Source organism: Lottia gigantea (genome assembly GCF_000327385.1).
Source record: "Lottia gigantea unplaced genomic scaffold LOTGIsca_31, whole genome shotgun sequence".
In the NCBI taxonomy this organism is placed as follows: Eukaryota; Metazoa; Mollusca; class Gastropoda; family Lottiidae; genus Lottia; species Lottia gigantea.
This window is the reverse complement of record NW_008709027.1, coordinates 2,835,837-2,857,428: the sequence shown is the minus strand read 5'-3', so window position 1 is coordinate 2,857,428 and position 21,592 is coordinate 2,835,837. Positions and strand designations below refer to the sequence as shown.

Below are 21,592 nucleotides of genomic sequence, written 5' to 3'. Positions count from 1 at the left end.
TTGCAATCAGTATATAAAATATAGTGATATGTATTTACGAAAAATACCGCTACGGGCAGGATTTGAACCTGCGCGGGAATATTCGGATTATCCCATTGGGTTACGGCTTAACCACTGGTGTATCTTGGATCGGTCTATTTCGGCTAAAATTAGCAATGACTCCAACTCTTTAATCTGAGAAACCAGACTATAAGAAAAACTAGAACACGTGCAGAAGTGAGTAGTATAAGAGCTCATAGATTGTGGTGGATAGTTGGAATGAAATACAAGATTGTGTAAATGGTATCATTTTGGATCTATCGGGAGAAGACAGTCGGCGAACAAATGATGATAGGAACAACTTAATTACAGAATAATTTGATCTAACCATACAAAGTTTCAGTATGGAATTCTGTGAGCTTCACAGAGGGTGTTGAACTCAAATATTTTGTTACTGTTATGTTTTACTGTTATGTTTTAGTTTTACTGATGAAATAAAAGACCGTTACTGTAAACTTATCGCTTTATATATTGGATATGAAAAGTTTGAGGCCCTTGCTTTATTGGACCGAAGAAGTCCCAGCTGCGATGGCCGAGTGGTTAAGGCGTTGGACTCGAAATCCGTGGGATATTCCCGCTCAGGTTCAAATCCTGCTCGTTGTGGTATTTTTCGTAAATACATATTACTATATTTTATATACTGATTGCAAATTGATCTATATCATCGACGATATCTAAGGGAAGTGGCCTGAATAAATCTGACATATTGGAATACCCAAGTGCTGAACTTGTAGATGAATTTCAACAAGACACTTCAGTAGTATAAGAGCTCATAGATTGTTGGGATTTTTCCACATTCCATTTCATTTCATGGGAAAAATCCAACCAATCTATGAGCTCCCAAAAAACACGACCTAAATTCCCTACATTTCATAAATTCTTACAGCAAAACACCCTACATTTCATAAAACATCCTAAATTCCCTACATTTCTTACACCAAAAAAAAAACACCTTCAATCAATTTCCTACATTCCATAAAAAAAAAAGCATATTAAAAATACCCTTATAAAAATAACATCCTTTTTTCGCTTAACTTCCGGTTTGTAATAGCCTCGCTTTAAATAATGTTATTTTTAGTCTAGAAATGGGAGATAACTCTTGTTTTGGAAAAAAAACAGACTAAATTAATTCATTTAAAAATAGGATGAGTTTAATTCTAAAACACGAACAACAGAGATTCGAAGATTATTCGGGCGACGGTATCTTTTCTTCATTATTTTCTCTAGGTAAAACAATAATTCCAAAAGTAGCTAGCTTTGTTTCAAACAACAAATCACCCCTTTCAACCGGAGCGAAAGCGCTATCGGCTCAATCGCGGAAGCTGGAAAGAGTATAAGTGATACAGTGAAACAATCTAACGAGTTGAAAGAATTAGAACTAATAAGAGAACTTCGAAACAGGAGATTAGAAGAACGGAAAGGAAAAGGTTTTAAAGTTATAGGATAAAAATGATTGTCGCTCACTCTCCAAAAAGTTATTTCGGTTCAGGAGATATACAAAAATCATTGGGTTCTCTTCCTGGATTTCCATGGGCGAAATATCCCGGAGAAAAACATCTCCCAGGGCACAATTATACAGGTCCAGGCACTAGGTTAGATCTACGATTGGACGAAAACGATAAACCCAAACCAGGCGAAGAACCAGTCAATAGAGTTGACCCCGCTGCGCTTAAACACGACATACTATACAGAAATAAAGACATAAACTTCAGACACGAAGCAGACAGACAAATGATAATCGAACTTGAAAATATTCCAAATCCAACTTTCAAAGAGAGAATGGAAAGAACATTAATTATAAAACTCTTGAAAGCAAAGATAAAATTAGGCATGGGATTGGCGGATGAAATTCATAAAGAATTTAGAAAAACTAAAAACTTTTTAAAAGTAAAAGTGTTTGAAAAAGATGAAATATGGTCAGCCGATTTAATTCATATGCCAGTCGAAAGAGGATTTAAATATTGCTTAACAGTTATAGATTTATATACGAGATATGTATGGGTTATTCCTCTCAAAAACAAAACAGGTTTATCAGTCAAATACGCATTTGAAACAATAATGAAACAATCCAACAGACGACCTCAAAAGTTATGGGTAGATAAAGGAAGTGAATTTTATAACAAAAATATGAAATCACTGGGATTTGAAATTTACAGCACGCATAATGAAGGTAAAGCTGTAGTTATTAAGAGATATAATAGAACTCTAAAAAATAAATTATTCAAAAAATTCACGGAATTGAAATCTCAAAAATGGCTTAAAATATTACCAGAGGTTGTAGATGAATACAATAACAAAATTCATTCATCTATAGGTGTCACACCAACACAAGCCTCGAGTAATCCAAATATTATAAAGTCAATTAACGCGCAACATGACTACGAAAATGAAATAAATAATTTAAATATTAAACCCAAATTTAAAGTCGGAGATCGCGTTCGTATTTTCAAATATAAAAGCAAATTCGAAAAAGGATACGTTGGATTTTGGACAAACGAAATATTTATCGTAGATAAAGTAAACAGCACATCACCTCCAACATAGGAATTAATCGATCAAGACAAAGAACAAATCATAGGTAAGTTCTAAAACTGACTTTTAAAAATGAATATCTTTCTCGATAAATACGGAACCGATACAACTACAAACTTTCAACTTATGAAATGGGCAAATGAGTTAAATATATCTCCGTTTTATTATTGTATGAGAGATGAAATAAATAATCTCAAATATAAGAAAGGTAAATTTTATGCCATAACAAATATACATACTTCAGATCAAAAAGGAGTTCATCACTCTGCTTTATACAAAGACTCTTTAAATAATTTTTATTTTTTCGATTCTTTTGGATTAGAACCCACTGAAGAGATAGTGAAATTAACTAATAAACCAATCAAATGTTCAACATTTCAATTCCAATTACCGGGTCAAAAGTTTTGTGGGCAATAGGAAAACAGTTTGAAAAAATTATAATAAATTTAACTTAATAAAAATGGCGAACAAGTTTGGATTAGGTTCTTTATCTTTAGAAACTAAAAAACCTAACACTACAACGTGGATAAATAAAGCGAAACCTTACTTTGTGGATCAAATCGGAGACACTCTTCAAGGTGATTTAGATATGAACAATTTTAGCATAACTAATTTAAAGTCTCCGGAAAACGATAATGATGCCATTCACAAGAAATATTTACGGGAACAACTAAATTCAATTGAAGTAAATAAAAACCATTTAGAAGATAAAATAAGTAATGTGAAAAGATTCTTCAAACGTCAACTAAATAATAAAAATTTTGTTAATGATACTAAACTACAACAAGAGGTACAAAGATTAATAAGTTTTATTCAAAAAGAATTAGTCAACGTAGAGAATAAAACTGAGTTACAAAATTTAATTTCATTAATATCTAAATTAGAGGATAAGATTGCAAAACAAAAATTAGACATTCAACAATTGATAGATAACATTCCAGATGAAAATGAAGATACGTTTCAACAGGAATTAAATGCTCTGGAAACTAAACTTAACAGTGAATTACAAAAAGAACTAACAAATATTAAAAAACAAATACAAAACATAGATGATAGCGAAATCAAAACCTATATTCAACAACAAATACAAAACATAGATGATAGCGAAATCAAAACCTATATTCATCAACAAATACAGACCATTGATGATAGTGTTATTCAACAACAGATAACCACTATTAATAACCTAGTTTTGAAACAAGACAATAATATAGTCGCATTAGAAAAAAAGTTTCTCAAGAAAGAATCATATTATTTCAATCTTCCATTTGGAAATTTTAGTCGTGATGATATTTCTATTACTGATAATAGGGATAAATCAATAGAATATGAATTTAAAAAATATGGATTTACAGCAAATATAAGAGCATATATACCACAAAAAAATGATGATCCCTATAAAATGTTTCGTGATTTTTATTTCAAAGGAAAACTTGTAATTGAAATAACTTTTCCTTTACAGGTAAAAGTTGATACAATATTCTTCAAACAAAACTTTCATGCATTAAAAAGATTTAACGCTCGAAAAGTTCTTCAGTTTATCAATGGTACAAAAAATGTATAAACTAAAGAATTAGAAAATACCCTTGAAAACAACAAGCCTCGTTACTTATATGAAATTAAAACGAGTGGAAAATATATAGATAGGTTTAGAATGTTAATCGTACTAGTTAATGAAGAAGATGCTCTTTTATTGAGTGATTTTGATATGTTATTGGAGACGGAAACTCCACCATCAATGAATATTATTAGAAATCCAGAACCACAAAAAAAAGATATAAGCTTTTATGAGTTTTTACGAGCAACAGACTTTGAATACGTAAAACTATATTTTGTTGATAATGATATATTTACCTCAATTGATATTCATAAAAGTCAACAAAATCAAAATTTTTAATAAGAGATGATGCATATGTTAATATATCAATCACTTTTAGAAAACCAAAATTTTCAGTTCATCTGAATAAGATTAATGATTCGAAAGAACAATTATCGTTAGTAACTGTAGAAGTTGTTATTAATGAACACCTATCAGCTTTATCAGAAGTTCACTTAATTTAATTACCTAAAAAATGGAACTCGAAAGTAAACAAAAATACATGATAGAAAAACAAAACGAACTAAAAGAAAAACTAAAACAATTCAACAAATGTAGAAAAACATGGAGTAGAATCGATTCTGTTTTCAAAACATTAAGCACAGTTTTAACAGTAGGAATAACGGTGGCAACAGCTATAACCGGTGGATTAATGCTTCCAATAATTGTCCCAACTGTATTAGCCGCGTTCACTGCCGTTCAAACTTCATCTTGTGGTTTGATTACTTTAGGTTTTACATCAAAACAGAAAGCTCATTATAAAAGGAAAACAGAAATTTTAAATACATATCTTAATAAATTGTTTTTATTTTTCGAAAGATCGAGAGAAGACAACAACATAACAGTTGAAGAATTAGAAAAATTCAATGAAATTTTAGATAAATTTGATGTAGAAATATCATCAATAAAAGTTAAAAATTCCTAGTTAAAAATAGATACTTAAAAAAAAGAATGGATAAAATTTCAGACGATGAAACATTCATACCAGGTGAACTTTTTCCCCATGTTATTGAGCTTATCGCTGAAGAATTTTTATCATTTGACGGACAAATTGAATTAGATGGAAAGATAACTCAAGATAGAAAATACAAACAAGACATAAAATTTGTAGGTTTTGATACCATCACTTTTGTCAATTTCTTCATTGCGCTGGATGATAAATCGGATACTTCTCATTGGTATTTCACAGGAAAAATGTTTTTCGTAAAAACAATTTAAAAGAAATAAAAAAGGGTAGTGGTGTTCTTGTGGATTGATCACTTTAGGTTTTACATCAAAGCTCATTATAAAAGGAAATTTTAAATACATATCTTAATAAATTATTCATTTTTTTTCGAGAGAAGACAAGAACAGTTGAAGAAAAATTCAATGAAAAATCATCAATAAAATTCCTAGTTAAAAATAGAATGGAAATGGATAAAATTGGAAATTTAAACGAACCATTATCTAAAACATATTTTTCTTTAATATTCAATTCAATACCTAATATATTTTCAACCAAATTTAGTGAAAAAGATAAAGAAGAATTTGAATATATAATTGATGATGTAGCTGAAGTTTTTGAAAAAGAGGAGAATGAAATTAAAATATCAACCTCAATTATGCTTTTTTCAGAATTAATCAAGAGAATAACTATTCTATTTAAGGATTATAAAATTAAAGGCCAAAAAAAAAATAAATGGTCAAATAAATCAAAAAGGAAAACACAAACAAGACATGAGATTATCTGGATTAAATGCTCAAACTTTCCAGATTATTTATTCAAAGATGCATGAAACCTCTGATACATCTGATTGGTATTTTACAGGAGAGATTATTTTGCGCAAAAATAATTTTAGAATAGTAGAAAGATCAAAAAAGGGAAGTGGTGTTAACCTACTTAAAAAGATTTATGAATACATAGGAGAAAATTGTTACATACCAACCGATTGTTATTGTTTTATAAAGTGTGTAAATTACATCACGAACACAGATTTAACAAAGGAATTTCAAGATTTCATCAACAGTTTTCAAAAATCAAACAGAAAAGGAGTTATGACAACTGCTAGAATTTCTAAATTCAATAAGAAATTTAATACTAATTTTCAAATCTATAACCCTAAAGACAGTCATTTTCAACCAAAGAAAGTATTAGAGGAATTTGATTGGGTATTTTATTTACACAAAGAACATTTCTGTTTGATAAGAAGAAATAACAAAGCTTTGGGCATTAAAGAAATAGAAGATAATTACGATGAAAATGTATGGAGAACTTGTAAAGATGATGACGCGGTAATGTGTTTCGCCCAGTTAAAACTAAACGTTTTTTCGACCATATCCGATAACTCTTTATACGCTTGGGATTGCGAAACCTATTGCGAAAAAGAAACGAATAAAGCCATTCCTTATTGTTGTACTAATTGTTGTTAATTTAGAAAAACTGAGGAAAAGGTTAGATGATTATAATAATTATTTAAGTGATTTAAGTGATACTCTAGATTTTAAGCCGTCAGATCCCATTTCAGAAGAATATTACAACATACTCATGACTAATATAGTAGAAATATTTTTAGGTACAGATTGTATAGATCATATGTTACAACGTTTAGGAAAAGTAGATGAAAAGAGAACATTGATTTTTCATAACGGTAGCGGTTTTGACAACTGGATTGCACTTCAAAGCGTTAATAAAACTAACACAATGTCCACTAGTAGTAGATAATAAAATTCTTTCTCTTCCTTTATCTAATCCATATACAGAAGAAAGATTGCAGAAAAAATGGAAAAGACAGAAAGAAATAATGAGAAACTCTAACTATTTACAAAATATATCTTTCACCTGTTCATTTAAACATCACAGCACTAGTTTGGCGACCTGGGGAAATTCGTCTAATCTACCGATGAATTTGAGAAAGATCGCCGATATTAATATTGCAAAATTCACCAAAGAAACCTGGGAATCTTTAAGACCCGAATGGGAAACTTACGCTAAAAGAGATACGTTGTGTCTCGGAGCTTGTTTGATAAAATACAATCAAGCAATGAAAAAAACTGTCTTCCAAAACGTTTCCCATAATCTAACATCTCCTTCTTTATCTTTAAAGGGTTGGTATTATTTATATCATTACAATAAAGAAATTGTTGAAGAAGAATGGTATGAAACTACTAGAATGGTTCCGAAACACACCCAAAAAGAAAACGTACAAAAAGTTTACTCACATACTCATCCTTTTATAAGATATTTTATCAGACAAAGTATTAAAGGTGGGAGAGTCTCTGCTAACAGAAAATCATTTGAAACGGATAAAATGAATGAGATCTGCGCCATATTAAAAGAATACAATGAAAGTGACACTGAAGGAATAATAGATTTATTCAAAGAATACAGTGTTAACCCAAAAGATAAAACGGAAGTTCACGCTAAACTCAAAGAACTGGACTATTCTAAACTGATGGCATTTTACGCTAATGGGTTGTACGCTCCCGCCATGACAGAAGGTGAATATCCTAAAGCAGAAAGTGCCAGACCTTTCCGACTAGAGGAAAATGAAAAATTTGTCAAGTTCTTTAATGAACAGAAATTCAGACCTAGAACTGCTATTTTAAAAGTCTGGTTTAAATATCCTACCAACATGTTCTTTCAACCCATACCAGCTAAAGATAAAATAACTTTTACGAATAGAATAGGTAAGAAGGAAACTGGGAGTAAAATCAGGTTCAGAAATGGTTTCTGTCACGACGTTTTAACATCAGTTGATATTCAAGAAATAGTGAAATCCGGTGGTAAAATTATTAAAATATTAGATGGAATAGTATAGGAAGAAAATTTTAAAACTCCCCCATATAGAGATTATATTTTAATTTTGAAGGAATTAAGGAATAAATACAAAAAAGAAGGAGATATGGTTGTTAGTAATTGCATGAAATTATTAGGCAATTCCTTATACGGTAAATCTATTCAGAAGGATATAAATACATATATAAAGACATCTATGGAGTGAAGCGACTTTTAAAGCCAACTATGATTCACACGTCAAAAGCTATGAAAAAGTAAATGAAACTCAATATATCGTTGAGATTAATGACGAAGTAAAAGAGTTTGTTCCTCCAAAGGATTTTACTAGATTAACACCCACTCATTTAGGTGCATTTATATTATCTCCCAGTAAAAAAATAATGAACAATTTCATTCACGTGATAGATGGATTTTATAAGCCTGAAATATATTATACGGATACCGATAGTTTATACATTTCGTCTAGCAATTGGGATAAATTAAATGAAGCTGGGTTGGTGTCTGAAAACGAATATAGCAAAGGGAAGAATGATTACGGTGATGGTGGAATCATATTTGGTTTATATTTAGCGCCAAAAGTAAAATACAATATCATTCTAACTTCCGAAAGGTGTTTTAAAAGAAATAAAAACGTTTAAGGGTTACTCTTACTATAAGATTAAGGTAGAAGACTACATTCAATTAGCTAGCGGACATGACGTAACGAATGAATTTGATAAACCTTGGGTAAAAAGTTTTACTGATGGAATAGTTATTCCAAATGATAAACAAAAGAAAGATTTCAGAAGTTATCTGAATCTCGTTAAGAGAAAAGCACCAAACAGTGAAGGAATCATGTATCCTTACAACAACAAAGATGAGATGTGTTTGGATGATGATTATGTATTTGATGATTTTGATTATTTTACAAATGTATCTAATGATGATCCATCAGAATAAATTTAGTTCTTTTGCTTTAAATGAAGTTGAATAACAATTTCCTCGTTAACCTAAACCTATTTTTACAATCTCTAATTTCCAGATTTAAATCTTTAATCATAAAGGAATTAAGTGGTAAATACGTAGTTTGAAATGGTTTCTCTATCATTCTATATCCAATAGGAACAGTGAATGTTGGAAGACTGTAAATAATCTGACGTTTGTATTTATTGAAAAATCCACCGTTTATCAAATTGCAATGTATATTTATGACATCGATATCATTCTCGATATTAGCTTTGTGTGGTGCTAAAGTGGATTGGGTGTATACTCGTTTATCAAATCCTAGTAACGTATTCAATGAATTTTCTACGTTGAAATCAACTTGACTATTATTTCTTAATATCAATTTTATTTTGTTCAGATTCAAATTACCTTCGAATTCAATATTGTTTTTACCTGCGTATTCAGATGGGTATTCGTTAATGGCTATGTATTCGTAGCTTCCTGGTAGTAAACGTATGGTTTTGAACGTAACTCCGTTATCCGTCGATATTTTTAGTCGATTGTTGTTTTCGTTGATATTTCTAATGGAATTGTAAACAGAGAAATACTTTAATCCCAATTCATATTCTTGATTGCGATCGAGTTCGTACTCATAATCTAGAGACAATTTAATGTCTGATTTATTTGAGGTGATGACGAATAGTTGTTCTTTATTTGACATTTTTAATCACGCTTTTATAATCATTTTTATCTATGATACCTTTTTCTAGGAGTCTTTTTAATATACAATTCACCTTCTTTCATTGCCGCTAATATTACTCGTAATCTATTAAGTAGTTCCTCTTTGTTGTCGGATAAAAACGTTATACCTTCTCCAGATACCATATCTTCGAATTCGTCTATTTCTTGTATGATTGGATAATCTTCTGCATAATCATCTGATTCCTCTTCATCAGGAATAACTTTATTTAAATATGTTTCAACTGCTTTCGATCTTCTTGTTTCGGGTCCCGACTTTCTTATTGCATGTAGAAATCTTGAGTATGTTAGTAAATCCTTGTAATCGGCAGTGCCAATATACCCGCCATTTATTAAATCTATTAATCCTGTCGTTAATGTAAATATTAAGTTTTTTGTGTCGATTTTGAATATAGGGGAATTTGCCCTAAATTTAATTCTAAATACATTAAACAATAACCCCTCATCATCAATGATTGGTGCAATACTCTTTGGTAAATCTGCTTTAGGGTTTGAAAAAAGACGATTTATATCATCTAATGTCCTAATTATAATACCATCATATTCAATCGCTTTGGGAGGTTCTATAGGAGCTATGGGTTCTATAGGAGGGATGAGTCTCTTTTTAATATCCTCTTGAGATTTTAATATGGGTTGAAATAGAGTTTGTAGATTTTCCGTTAATCCGAGTTGCTGTAATCTGTTATTTTCAACTTGGGTCTTTATTTTATTCTTAGCTTTGATATATTCTTTATTTCTTTTTAAAATATTATTCCAATTATCCATTTTTAAAAAATAAAATTTAACAAATGTCTGTCATAACTCTTTCACCCGCAGGTTTTCAAGTATTTACAAATACATATCCATGATCATCTGGGTTTCTCCATTGAGCTTTACAAACTTTTTTTGAATGTATCTGTCCATTCCGTGATTTATCGACTGAATGATTTGAGATAAATCTCTATCGTTTAATTCAAATAATAAAAAACAATTTGCGTTTTTTCTAATGAACATAGAATCCATCCCGTAAAAAGATTGGGATTGGTATATGCAGTGACAGTTGTGATGTCTTCCCTTCGTGAAGAATTCTTGTTGAACAGCTTGATTTCTTTGCGCTACGCAGTCGTCAAACAATATTAACTTCTTTCGTTTGCTATCAATATTAGACAAGTCTAGGGTATTAACATTTTTCGTAAGAAAAACTCTTATATCCGTTGGTTTCTTTCCTTCTTTGTAGTTATCTAAGATATCTTTTATTTCCACTTCTTCTTCGTTTTCTTCCTAATATTGAAATAGGTCTTGAACATCTTTCTTTGGTAGATATTCTAAAGCTTTGAGAAATTGATAATACGATTGCTCTGGTGTTGATGTGTAGATATATAAAGAATCGAAATCTAAAGGTTTGGTGTTGTCAACATGTTAAAAGTGAGATAAGTTTTCCCAGAACCGGAACTACCGCATATACACATGAGCAATGGGTTATTAGGAAATATTTCTGAATGATTGAATTTTTTACCCATTTTTTATTATTTTAATTTGTTCCAAAAATCACTCCTTCTCCTTTATACTTTGAAAGATATATTCCTTCTCCAGTGTGTATATTTTTTAAAAATATTCCATTACCCTTATGTTTGACTTTGACTTCTCCCGTGTCAATACTATCTACTAATTTATTTAATCCTTGTTTAACAGTTTTCTTGGTTTCTTCCCCAAATCTTTTTCCAAATTCTTTTATTGTGCCTATCATTTCTCCCACTCCTGAACCTCGTGCCTCCATTTCAATTGCTAAATTATGTCTGCGTTCTTCAGCAGCTTTAGCATCAGCTGCTTTCTTTGCGTTGGCAGCTTTGACTGCGGCAGATATTCCTCCAGTAGCTGCACCCGCCGCTGCAATACCACGAAATATTAAAGGTAAAAGGAAAGGTAAAAATCCACCTTCTTTTGCATTTGCTTCAATTCATTCTAAATCTATATCGTCTCTGACTTTACAATATTTGTATTTATCAATAAGTTTTTTAGTTATGTTGATTTTTTTACCGTTGAAAGTTATTACAGTTGGTGAAGCTGTTTCAATAGCTTCTATTATTTTCATAACTAAAGTTTCTGCTTTCATTGGGGTGTATTTTTTACTCAATTTTTATCATTCTTCTATCTGCTATTTTAATTAAATGTTTTTTTTTCTTCTAATAATAAACAATAACCTGTTACATCTCCTTGTGTTTTTTCAATATGAATATTTATGTTCACTCCTGTTTTGAAAAAATCTTCTTGGTGAGCTGATAGATCAAAACAGAAGATTGGATGATTAAGTGCAAAATCTACATATTCAAACTGAGGTAGATTTCCAAATAATTCACACATATTTTTATAGTTTCTATACAATTCATTATAATCCTTTGTGGTTGGATTAATTGTTAAAGGTTGGTTAGGATAATTATCGTTGTTTAATCTTACTTGAACTTTATGGATTAAAGGATCTTGAGTTTGGTTCATTGCCACTCTGAAGACATTATTGTTATTCGTTTGAGAACCTGTAAGTTCTTGAAACCAACTATTAAATATCTTGCTGGTTTAATAGTGTTGGTGATTGGCCATGTGGTGGATTCTCCCGTTTAAAGTCATGCTACCTACCGTGTTACGATGAAGAAAAGCTATTTCAATATCTTTAGTTAACGAGTTGAATATTCTCGTTTCTACTTCAATTGATGGTGTTATTACGGGTATGTAAAGTTGGAGATTCGTTATTTCTAATTTTGCATCTGAACCATCCTCTCTAAAGAATATCAAATATCGTCGTTGATTTCTCTTTGTAGATGAATTTTATATTATTTTCTGTGTTCCAACAGACTGAATAAAGGATATAATTTCCAATTTACGTAATTACCCCACCTATTATTCTCAACAATATTATTGTACTGAAGTACTCGTTTTTCAAATCCATGATTAGCTTCTCGTGCTACTTTCTCTATTGTGTTTCGAGCAACAACTCTCACTCTAGCTAAATCGGCATCATTTGCAAGATTTCTTACTGGTTCTTTTAAAACACTTCCATCACCAACATCGGGTATCCAACCCGAGACTGAATCGAAATCTTTAGGATATAAAACTGTTTTCAACATTGTGTCGAATTCCCCAGGATGTTTGATTGTTTCTATCGGATTTGAACCAGCTTCCAAAACCATCTCGCTAAATAAAGATGGAAAGAAATTGTTTTCTAACGTCGTATTTGTTTGTGGAACTTGATTCTGAGTTCCATCTTTAATTTTGAAATTACATCTGAAATAAGCATCGGAAAGAAGCAACCAATTCGATAATGAATTTATTTCGAAGGTAATTCTACCACCATCATTCAATTGGGATTTAGAACCAACAGTGTCTGAGATGATAATATAATCCTCTTTTTTCTTGTTAAACGAATAACGAATCGGATCGTATAATCTAAAGATTGGATCTAGTATTTTATTTGCCATTTATAAGGTTTAAAATTTGAGTAGAAAATTGTTTTTTTTTTCCAAAACAAGAGTTATCTCCCATCTCCAAAAATGACATTATTTAAAAAGAGGCTATTAAAAACCGGAAGTTAAGCGAAACAAGGATGTTATTTTTATAAGGGTATTTTTAATATGCTTTTTTTTGATGGAATGTAGGAAATTGACTGAAGGTGTTTTTTTTGGTGTATGAAATGTAGGGAATTTAGGATGTTTTATGAAATGTAGGGTGTTTTGCTGTAAGAATTTATGAAATGTAGGGAATTTATGAAATGTAGGGAATTTAGGTCTTGTTTTTGGGAGCTCATAGATTGGTTGGATTTTTCCCATGAAATGAAATGGAATGTGGAAAAATCAGAACAATCTATGAGCTCTTATACTACTGAAGTGTCTTGTTGAAATTCAACTACAAGTTCAGCACTTGGGTATTCCAATATGTCAGATTTATTCAGGCCACTTCCCTTAGATATCGTCGATGATATAGATCAATTTGCAATCAGTATACAAAATATAGTGATATGTATTTACGAAAAATACCGCTACGAGCAGGATTTGAACCTGCGCGGGAATATCCCATTGGATTTCGAGTCAAACGCCTTAACCACTCGGCCATCGCAGCTGGGACTTTTTCGGTCCAATAAAGCAAGGGCCTCAAACTTTTCATATCCAATATATAAAGCGATAAGTTTACAGTAACGGTATTTTATTTCATCAGTAAAACAAAAACATAACAGTAACAAAATATTCGAGTTCAACACCCTCTATAAAGCTCACAGAATTCCATACTGAAACTTTGTATGGTTAGATCAAATTCTTCTGTAATTAAGTTGTTCCCATCATCATTTGTTCGCCGACTGTCTTCTCCTGATAGATCCGAAATGATACCATTTACACAATCTTGTATTTCATACCACCTCTTATCACGGAAGGATTGAACCAGACTACGAAAACCTTCAATAACACACTTTCGCTAAATAATTTGGTATCCACCACTAATAAACCTGGTGTCCGTTCTTGAGGATATCTTGTTATTTAGCTCTTCTAGATAGGACTCTGGAATTAAGAATTGCATATTAGTAATGGAAATACCTAAAATTTCTTTTATTAAACACGGTTGGATTGAAAGATAACCTATCTAAATGTTTGTGGTTGAAAAAACTCAAGGGCTTACCTATTTTTCTGAGTTGTTGGACAGAAAAGTCGTGGCTTTTCAAAAGAGAGCGAAGTTTGGTGGCTGCAGCAAGAGTGTCCATTTGATATTGTTGTTGGAATTGAATGGGCAAGTTTGCAATAAAATTACAGAATGTCTATTTGAAATTAAATGTTTTCGTTTATATATCACAAACTTAATCTGAACGAACTCAGATTTTATCCCAATAAATAAATCTAATCAAGAGCCTAATCGGTTCGTTTGATCGTCAGCCCAATAAAGATACCGCATTGACGGTAAATTTGTTAATCTTTGTAAACTAATCACATTTCCGAAACCATGTTTTGATAACCTGTGAAGCCATTCAGATGGAAAAAAGACGCGAACATCAGTCGTAATTAGTTTAGACTTAGATTCTCTCCGAAACGCTCTCAAGAATATCTGTATACAAAGTCATAGAATTTATCATCGGGAAGATTTACTAAGGAAAAGATAACTACGTTTACAGGTAAAAAAAATAATGATTCATTTCAAAAGAGGAACTTCTCTATGGATTTATATATTTCTTTGTATTCCCCCCTCACAAATATAACACATGCTGCTATTTGCTACAGACAAACACTGCGCGTTTTTTCAATCACATAAATCACCAACCATATACAAATCTATTACAGAATAACATATATTCTATCTTAATAAACATATATAATCATATATACAGCACTAATATCATCAGGGACTCCTTTGATCATTGAATCTCAATGCCACCCAGGAAAAACTGACTCAGAAACCTGTGCTCATGCGTAATGCAAAGAGACCCTACAAAGTTTGCGTTGAGCGAACATCTATATATCTATAAATATCAATCCCACACAGAAGTAATGCTGAACATTAAATACATGTATACACACTATAATAACAACACTTATATCATCGTCAATTTAAATCTAATTCAAACCTTTACTCGTTGCATTTTATACCCTTGTTTGTATGTATATACTATTTAAATACAAGCCCAAATTAGGTACTCAAACACCCCGAACCTCATACATGAACCTACATGTCAAGTAATACACTCAAAAAAGCATCTCAAAGCATTTAGAACGCAGGCACCCAGTACCTCTTAACAGTGCAAATACACATCAAAAAATGCACTACGTGGCCATTCTTAGCCTTTTAGAACGCAGACACCCAGTACCTCTTAACAGTGCAAATATACATCAAAAAATGCACTCCGTGGCCTTTCTTAGCCTTTCAAAACGCAGGCACCCAGTACCTTTTAACAGTGCAAATATACATCAAAAAATGCACTCCGTGGCCTTTCTTAGCCTTTCAAATCGCTGGTACACAGTACCTCTTAACAGTGCAAATATACATCAAAAAATGCACTCCTTGGCCACTCTTGGCCTTTTAGAAATCCGGTACCCAGTACCTCACATAGTGCAACTACAAGTCAAATAATGCATCTCAAGGCCCTTAAAAAATGCAGGTACCCAGTACCTAATTACAGTGAAAATACACATCAAAAAATGCATCCCTTGGCATCTAATATATAGCCTTTTAAAAAATTGAATTGCTTTTATCACAAATAAAGGTACAACGTACAGTGTATGCTTGTCTTAGCGCGAATGAATTCATCAACATACATTCAACCCTTTATACTGTACATGATTACATCTGACCACTTTACTCACTGTTAATTTGTTCACATGACAAAGAAAATATTTCACTCTTAATTCGTTCAACTCAAACAGAGTAAAATATATTTCTTTGTATCCCCCCCTCACAAATATAACACATGTTGCTATTTGCTACAGACAAACACTGCGACTACCAAGAAAGCATTATGAATATAGTTATAATACATATTATAAACCTAACGATAACGATACCTTCAATCTTTCCCTAATATCATCTCTTACATACCCATCCTTGGCATTTTCACTTTTCCACCTGCCATGCCTCTTGAACATGCGGTCGATAATTCCATTACTAGCTGCACAAGTGGCTCCCCCAGATCTTAAACTATGTAAGCCAAAATTACCTAATTCATTTGCCTTAACATGGGGGGTGATGGCTTCCTTAAATATTTCATTTAATCTAGAGTACGTCAGAGGCTTATTATCATTTTTCAACTAATAGCCATCTCGACATTTATTCAAACCACGAAAAATATATTCACAAGAATTTTGCTCTATTCCACTAGCATTTAAATACTTAATTAAGCTCACCACTGGACATAATTTTCCACCAGTTTTAGCTATAGGCAACCACGCACCATCCCTATACATATCAGTTTTAGATTTTTCAATAAATAATAACTTATAAGATTCGTGAAATACAATGTCAGTTCTACTAATATTCAATAATTCTGCTGATCTTAAAAAACCTGCAAATGCCAATAACAGACAACATATTGTTCTAAGATTATACAAATTAGGACATTCTGTCAACTTTTCATATATCATATCTAATAATTCAACTGTGACAGGAGATTTCTTTTGAACAGGTTTACTCAATTTCCTCTTAGCGGATTCCAAAATGTTGATCACTAACTTATCATCTGTTGGACTATGCAAGCTTGCTAAATCATGTATATACTTAATGCTATAAAAAGCAGTATAGATAGGAGCAACAGATTGTGCAGATTGGCATAACATCATCAAATAAAGTGAAAAGATAAAAGGTTTAACTGGTAAAGACGGATCAAGTCCGACAATATTAACCCAATTCTTCCATCTATTAAAACCATTTACATATTTCTTCACTGTATTATCTGCCCGTGCTTTCATCAAGAAATCAGGTAAACCATTCGCAAGATGCTTTAAATCATTAGGTAATATATCAATATCATTCTTATAAACATCTCTTAAAGCCTGTAAAATACATATATTACAAGTTAGAAAAATCTACATACAACGCTAGCATATTAAAATTCAAATCACTTTCCCCAAATAAACCCCCGTTAATTCTGCTAGGTGTAAAGGCCTCTTTATTAGTAGGTAAATACAAAACATGTTTTACAAACTTCCTAAAATGCATGCCGTTATAAATCAAAGGCCAATAAAATGCCGACTGCCATTCTGGAACTATTAGAATATATATTGTATGTATGTATATATGTCCAATAACTCGCCCAATAAGATTAATTAGTGGAACTAACCAATTCCTTTCAGAACTCCACTCAATAGTGAATGCATCCACATATTCACAATCTGGATTCCAAAACCTACTATTAAATCTATTACATTTAGTATTGTAAGATGAAGCAAACCTATCGACCGTATACGGTCCCCACACATTATTCAAATGATTAAAAACTACTTGACAAATCCCCCAATCATCATAATCTTTTAAGTGACTTATATAATCTGCATATTCATTTTCATTTCGAGGAATCTATTCAATATCTATACGAATGCTATTTTTCAAACACGTTTCAAAAATAGAAAAGGCAATATCCTGTAATTCACGTTTCATACTGCCCTTATTTACTATTCTCTGTGTATTTTGATTATCAGTAAACCATTTCACTCCATAATTAGTAAGATCTTTCACAAAACTTTTAAGCACCAGATCCACGGCCTTTAATTCACGCCACGTTAAACTTTTTACAGATTCTTCACTATCCCACTGACCATGTGAAATCGCACCATCAATATCAATACAGTAACCACCATAACCAAAATCACTGGCATCAGAAAACACTATTCTAGACGACGAAGAATCGTCACGTAAACTCCTAGAATTCAACTTTTGAATATTACTTTCCCAAAAGTTAATTTGTTCTCGACTTGAAACAGACAAATTAATATAATGGTTCCACGATTTACTATTAACAATGTCAATGGATAAACTCCTAGTCATTAATTGGGCTACAGAACCTATCACTAAATTCATGGATATTATTTTACCAACCATTGATGCTACCATTTTAACTGGAACTGAATTTTGTCTATCTCTTATTACTTTGACAAGTTCCACTAAACGCATTATCTTTTCATTGGGAATGCTTAAAACAAAGCTCTTGGTATCTATAATAAATCCCAACCAATCTAAAACTTGTACTGGATTCCACAAGGATTTTTCTGCTTTAGGTACAAATCCCGACGCTAACAAATCAGATTTGATGATCTCAGATGTCTTGCAAGCAGACACAAAATCTGAAGAACTATTAATATCGTCGTCAATAAATAAAACTATAAAAAGCCCTTTAGAACGCCAATGACGCACAAGTTGTCTTGTAACTTTTGTGAAAACATACGGTGCCACACTTAAACCAAACGGAAGTACCACAAATTTGTAAAATTCATTTTCCCAAGTGGGAAAAACAAAAACCAAGGAATTCACAGTGCTCCTGATATATATCAATATGATGATACGCTGAATGGATATCGAACTTGAACATCCAATCATTTTTCTTAACATACATTAAAAATATTCTCCAATCTTCATATTTAACACTCATCCGCCAAATATGCTTATTTACCAAACTAAGATCCAAAATTAAACGTTTCTTTCCAGAACTTTGAATCGCCACAGATAACGGATCTACAACACGAGGTTTTAATGAACATTTTACAACAAAATTTCTTGCAACTAACTTCTGAACAGCTTCTGTCACAAAATCACTATGCTGGACAGCCGACTTATTATTCTGAATCTGCATGGGAGGAGGAGTAGTATAAAATGGAATTTTATAACCATTCTGGACAATATCGATAACAAAATTACTGGTTTGAATTTGACGCCAAAATTTTACATTTTACATTATCTTTCAGTCTACCTTTAACCCTAATATCCGCCAAGCCTTGCTCATATTCAAAATAATCAAAAGTTAAATTATCACACTTATCTTTAATATCTTCAATCTTTTCATCCACTGAATTGTTGTGACGTAACTGTCTGGGGTTTTCCTTTTGGTGCTTGTGAAATATTGATTGCTGGACAGCAGTGGTTGAAGTCACCACAGTGACAGCAGGCTCCAGTATTGCTTTTGGCACGAAAGGACTGCAAGGGCTGAAATGGTTGACGCCTAACACCAAACATATTAGATGAAGCAACATTCTTGTTAGCATTCTTATAAGGCCCAAAACGGTGGTTAGCTTTCTCTTTAATTTTCTTAACAGCTTTGTTTTCTGCTCTACTAATCCACTTATCGTCTTCTGAATCGTCTGCTAGCTCGTTAACTGTATACTGCCTAACGCTCTGGCAACCCTCCTTCATTTTTCGATCAACAAAATGCAGGCTATTCTTAGAAAAAAAACGCCTCGTAGAGGAATGATATTAACAATTATGCTAACTCTGTATAGAGGAATGATATTAACAATTATGCTACGAACTGGATTCGAACCTTCGTTCGGATTATCCCATTGGGTTACGGCTTAACCACTGGTCTATCTTGGCTCGGTCTATTTCGGCTAAAATTAGCAATGACTCCAACTCTTTAATCTGAGAAACCAGACTAGGAGAAAAACTAGAACACGTGCAGAAGTGTCTTGTTGAAATTCAACTACAAGTTCAGCACTTGGGTATTCCAATATGTCAGATTTATTCAGGCCATTTCCCTTAGATATCGTCGATGATATAGATCAATTTGCAATCAGTATACAAAATATAGTGATATGTATTTACGAAAAATACCGCTACGAGCAGGATTTGAACCTGCGCGGGAATATCCCATTGGATTTCGAGTCCAACGCCTTAACCACTCGGCCATCGCAGCTGAGACTTTTTCGGTCCAATAAAGCAAGGGCCTCATACTTTTAATATGCGATATATAAAGCGATGAGAAAAACTAGAACACGTGCAGAAGTGTCTTGTTGAAACTACAAGTTCAGCACTTGGATATTCCAATATGTCAGATTTATTCAGGCCACTTCCCTTAGATATCGTCATGATATAGATCAATTTGCAATCAGTATACAAAATATAGTGATATGTATTTACGAAAAATACCGCTACGAGCAGGATTTGAACCTGCGCGGGAATATCCCATTGGATTTCGAGTCCAACGCCTTAACCACTCGGCCATCGCAGCTGAGACTCTTTCGGTCCAATAAAGCAAGGGCCCCATACTTTTAATATGCGATATATAAAGCGATGAGAAAAACTAGAACACGTGCAGAAGTGTCTTGTTGAAACTACAAGTTCAGCACTTGGATATTCCAATATGTCAGATTTATTCAGGCCACTTCCCTTAGATATCGTCGATGATATAGATCAATTTGCAATCAGTATACAAAATATAGTGATATGTATTTACGAAAAATACCGCTACGAGCAGGATTTGAACCTGCGCGGGAATATCCCATTGGATTTCGAGTCCAACGCCTTAACCACTCGGCCATCGCAGCTGGGACTTTCGCGGTCACATAAAGCAAGGGCCTCAAACTTTTCATATCCAATATATAAAGCGATAAGTTTACAGTAACGGTATTCTATTTCATCAGTAAAATTAAAACATAATAGTAAAACATAACAGTAACAAAATATTCGAGTTCAACACCCTCTGTGAAGCTCACAGAATTCCATACTGAAACTTTGTATGGTTAGATCAAATTCTTCTGTAATTAAGTTGTTCCCATCATCATTTGTTCGCCGACTGTCTTCTCCTGATAGATCCGAAATAATACCATTTACACAATCTTGTATTTCATTCCACCTCTTATCACGGAAGGATTGTACCAGACTACGAAAACCTTCAATAACACACTTTCGCAAGATAATTTGGTATCCACCACTAATAAACCTGGTGTCCGTTCTTGATGATATCTTGTTATTTAGCTCTTCTAAATAGGACTCTGGAATTAAGAATTGCATATTAGTAATGGAAACACCTAAAATTTCTTTTATTGAAAACGGTTGGATTGAAAGATAACCTATCTAAATGTTTGTGGTTGAAAAACTCAAGGGCTTACCTATTTTTCTGAGTTGTTGGACAGAAAAGTCGTGGCTTTTCAAAAGAGAGCGAAGTTTGATGGCTGCAGCAAGAGTGTCCATTTGATATTGTTGTTGGAATTGAATGGGCAAGTTTGCAATAAGATTACAGAATGTCTATTTGAAATTAAATGTTTTCGTTTATATATTACAAACTTAATCTGAACGAACTCAGATTTTATCCCAAAAAATAAATCTAATCAAGAGCCTAATCGGTTTGTTTGATCGTCAGCCCAATAAAGATACCGCATTGACGGTAAATTTGTCAATCTTTGTAAACTAATCACATTTCCGAAACCATGTTTTGATAACCTTTGAAGCCATTCAGATGGAAAAAAGACGCGAACATCAGTCGTAATTAGTTTAGACTTAGATTCTCTCCGAAACGCTCTCAAGAATATCTGTATACA

The 21,592-nt window shown here is 32.3% G+C and overlaps 5 protein-coding genes across 5 annotated transcripts; 2 read left to right on the top strand and 3 right to left on the bottom strand.

The window, feature by feature from the left end:
* Positions 1–3,031: 3,031 nt before the first annotated feature.
* On the top strand, positions 3,032–4,135 carry LOTGIDRAFT_161984 (hypothetical protein; the record flags this gene model as incomplete). The annotated part of the gene is made up of 1 exon (XM_009057857.1): positions 3,032–4,135. One exon carries the CDS (start codon positions 3,032–3,034, stop codon positions 4,133–4,135), a length of 1,104 nt encoding a protein of 367 aa, XP_009056105.1.
* A 1,749-nt stretch (positions 4,136–5,884) lies between these two features.
* On the top strand, positions 5,885–7,965 carry LOTGIDRAFT_161983 (hypothetical protein; the record flags this gene model as incomplete). The annotated part of the gene is made up of 2 exons (XM_009057856.1): positions 5,885–6,560; positions 6,800–7,965. 2 exons carry the CDS (start codon positions 5,885–5,887, stop codon positions 7,963–7,965), a joined length of 1,842 nt encoding a protein of 613 aa, XP_009056104.1.
* A 2,489-nt stretch (positions 7,966–10,454) lies between these two features.
* Positions 10,455–10,787, bottom strand: LOTGIDRAFT_119487 (hypothetical protein; the record flags this gene model as incomplete). Its single annotated transcript, XM_009057855.1, has 1 exon — positions 10,455–10,787. A coding segment is annotated over one exon (333 nt), but the record flags the coding sequence as incomplete, so codon positions are not given.
* Positions 10,788–11,136: 349 nt separating this feature from the next.
* On the bottom strand, positions 11,137–13,075 carry LOTGIDRAFT_161982 (hypothetical protein; the record flags this gene model as incomplete). Its single annotated transcript, XM_009057854.1, has 3 exons — positions 11,137–11,492; positions 11,807–12,105; positions 12,495–13,075. The coding sequence occupies 3 exons, from the start codon at positions 13,073–13,075 to the stop codon at positions 11,137–11,139; spliced, it is 1,236 nt and encodes a 411-aa protein (XP_009056102.1).
* Positions 13,076–16,378: 3,303 nt separating this feature from the next.
* On the bottom strand, positions 16,379–18,236 carry LOTGIDRAFT_161981 (hypothetical protein; the record flags this gene model as incomplete). Its single annotated transcript, XM_009057853.1, has 2 exons — positions 16,379–17,119; positions 17,739–18,236. 2 exons carry the CDS (start codon positions 18,234–18,236, stop codon positions 16,379–16,381), a joined length of 1,239 nt encoding a protein of 412 aa, XP_009056101.1.
* Between the last annotated feature and the right edge of the window lie 3,356 nt (positions 18,237–21,592).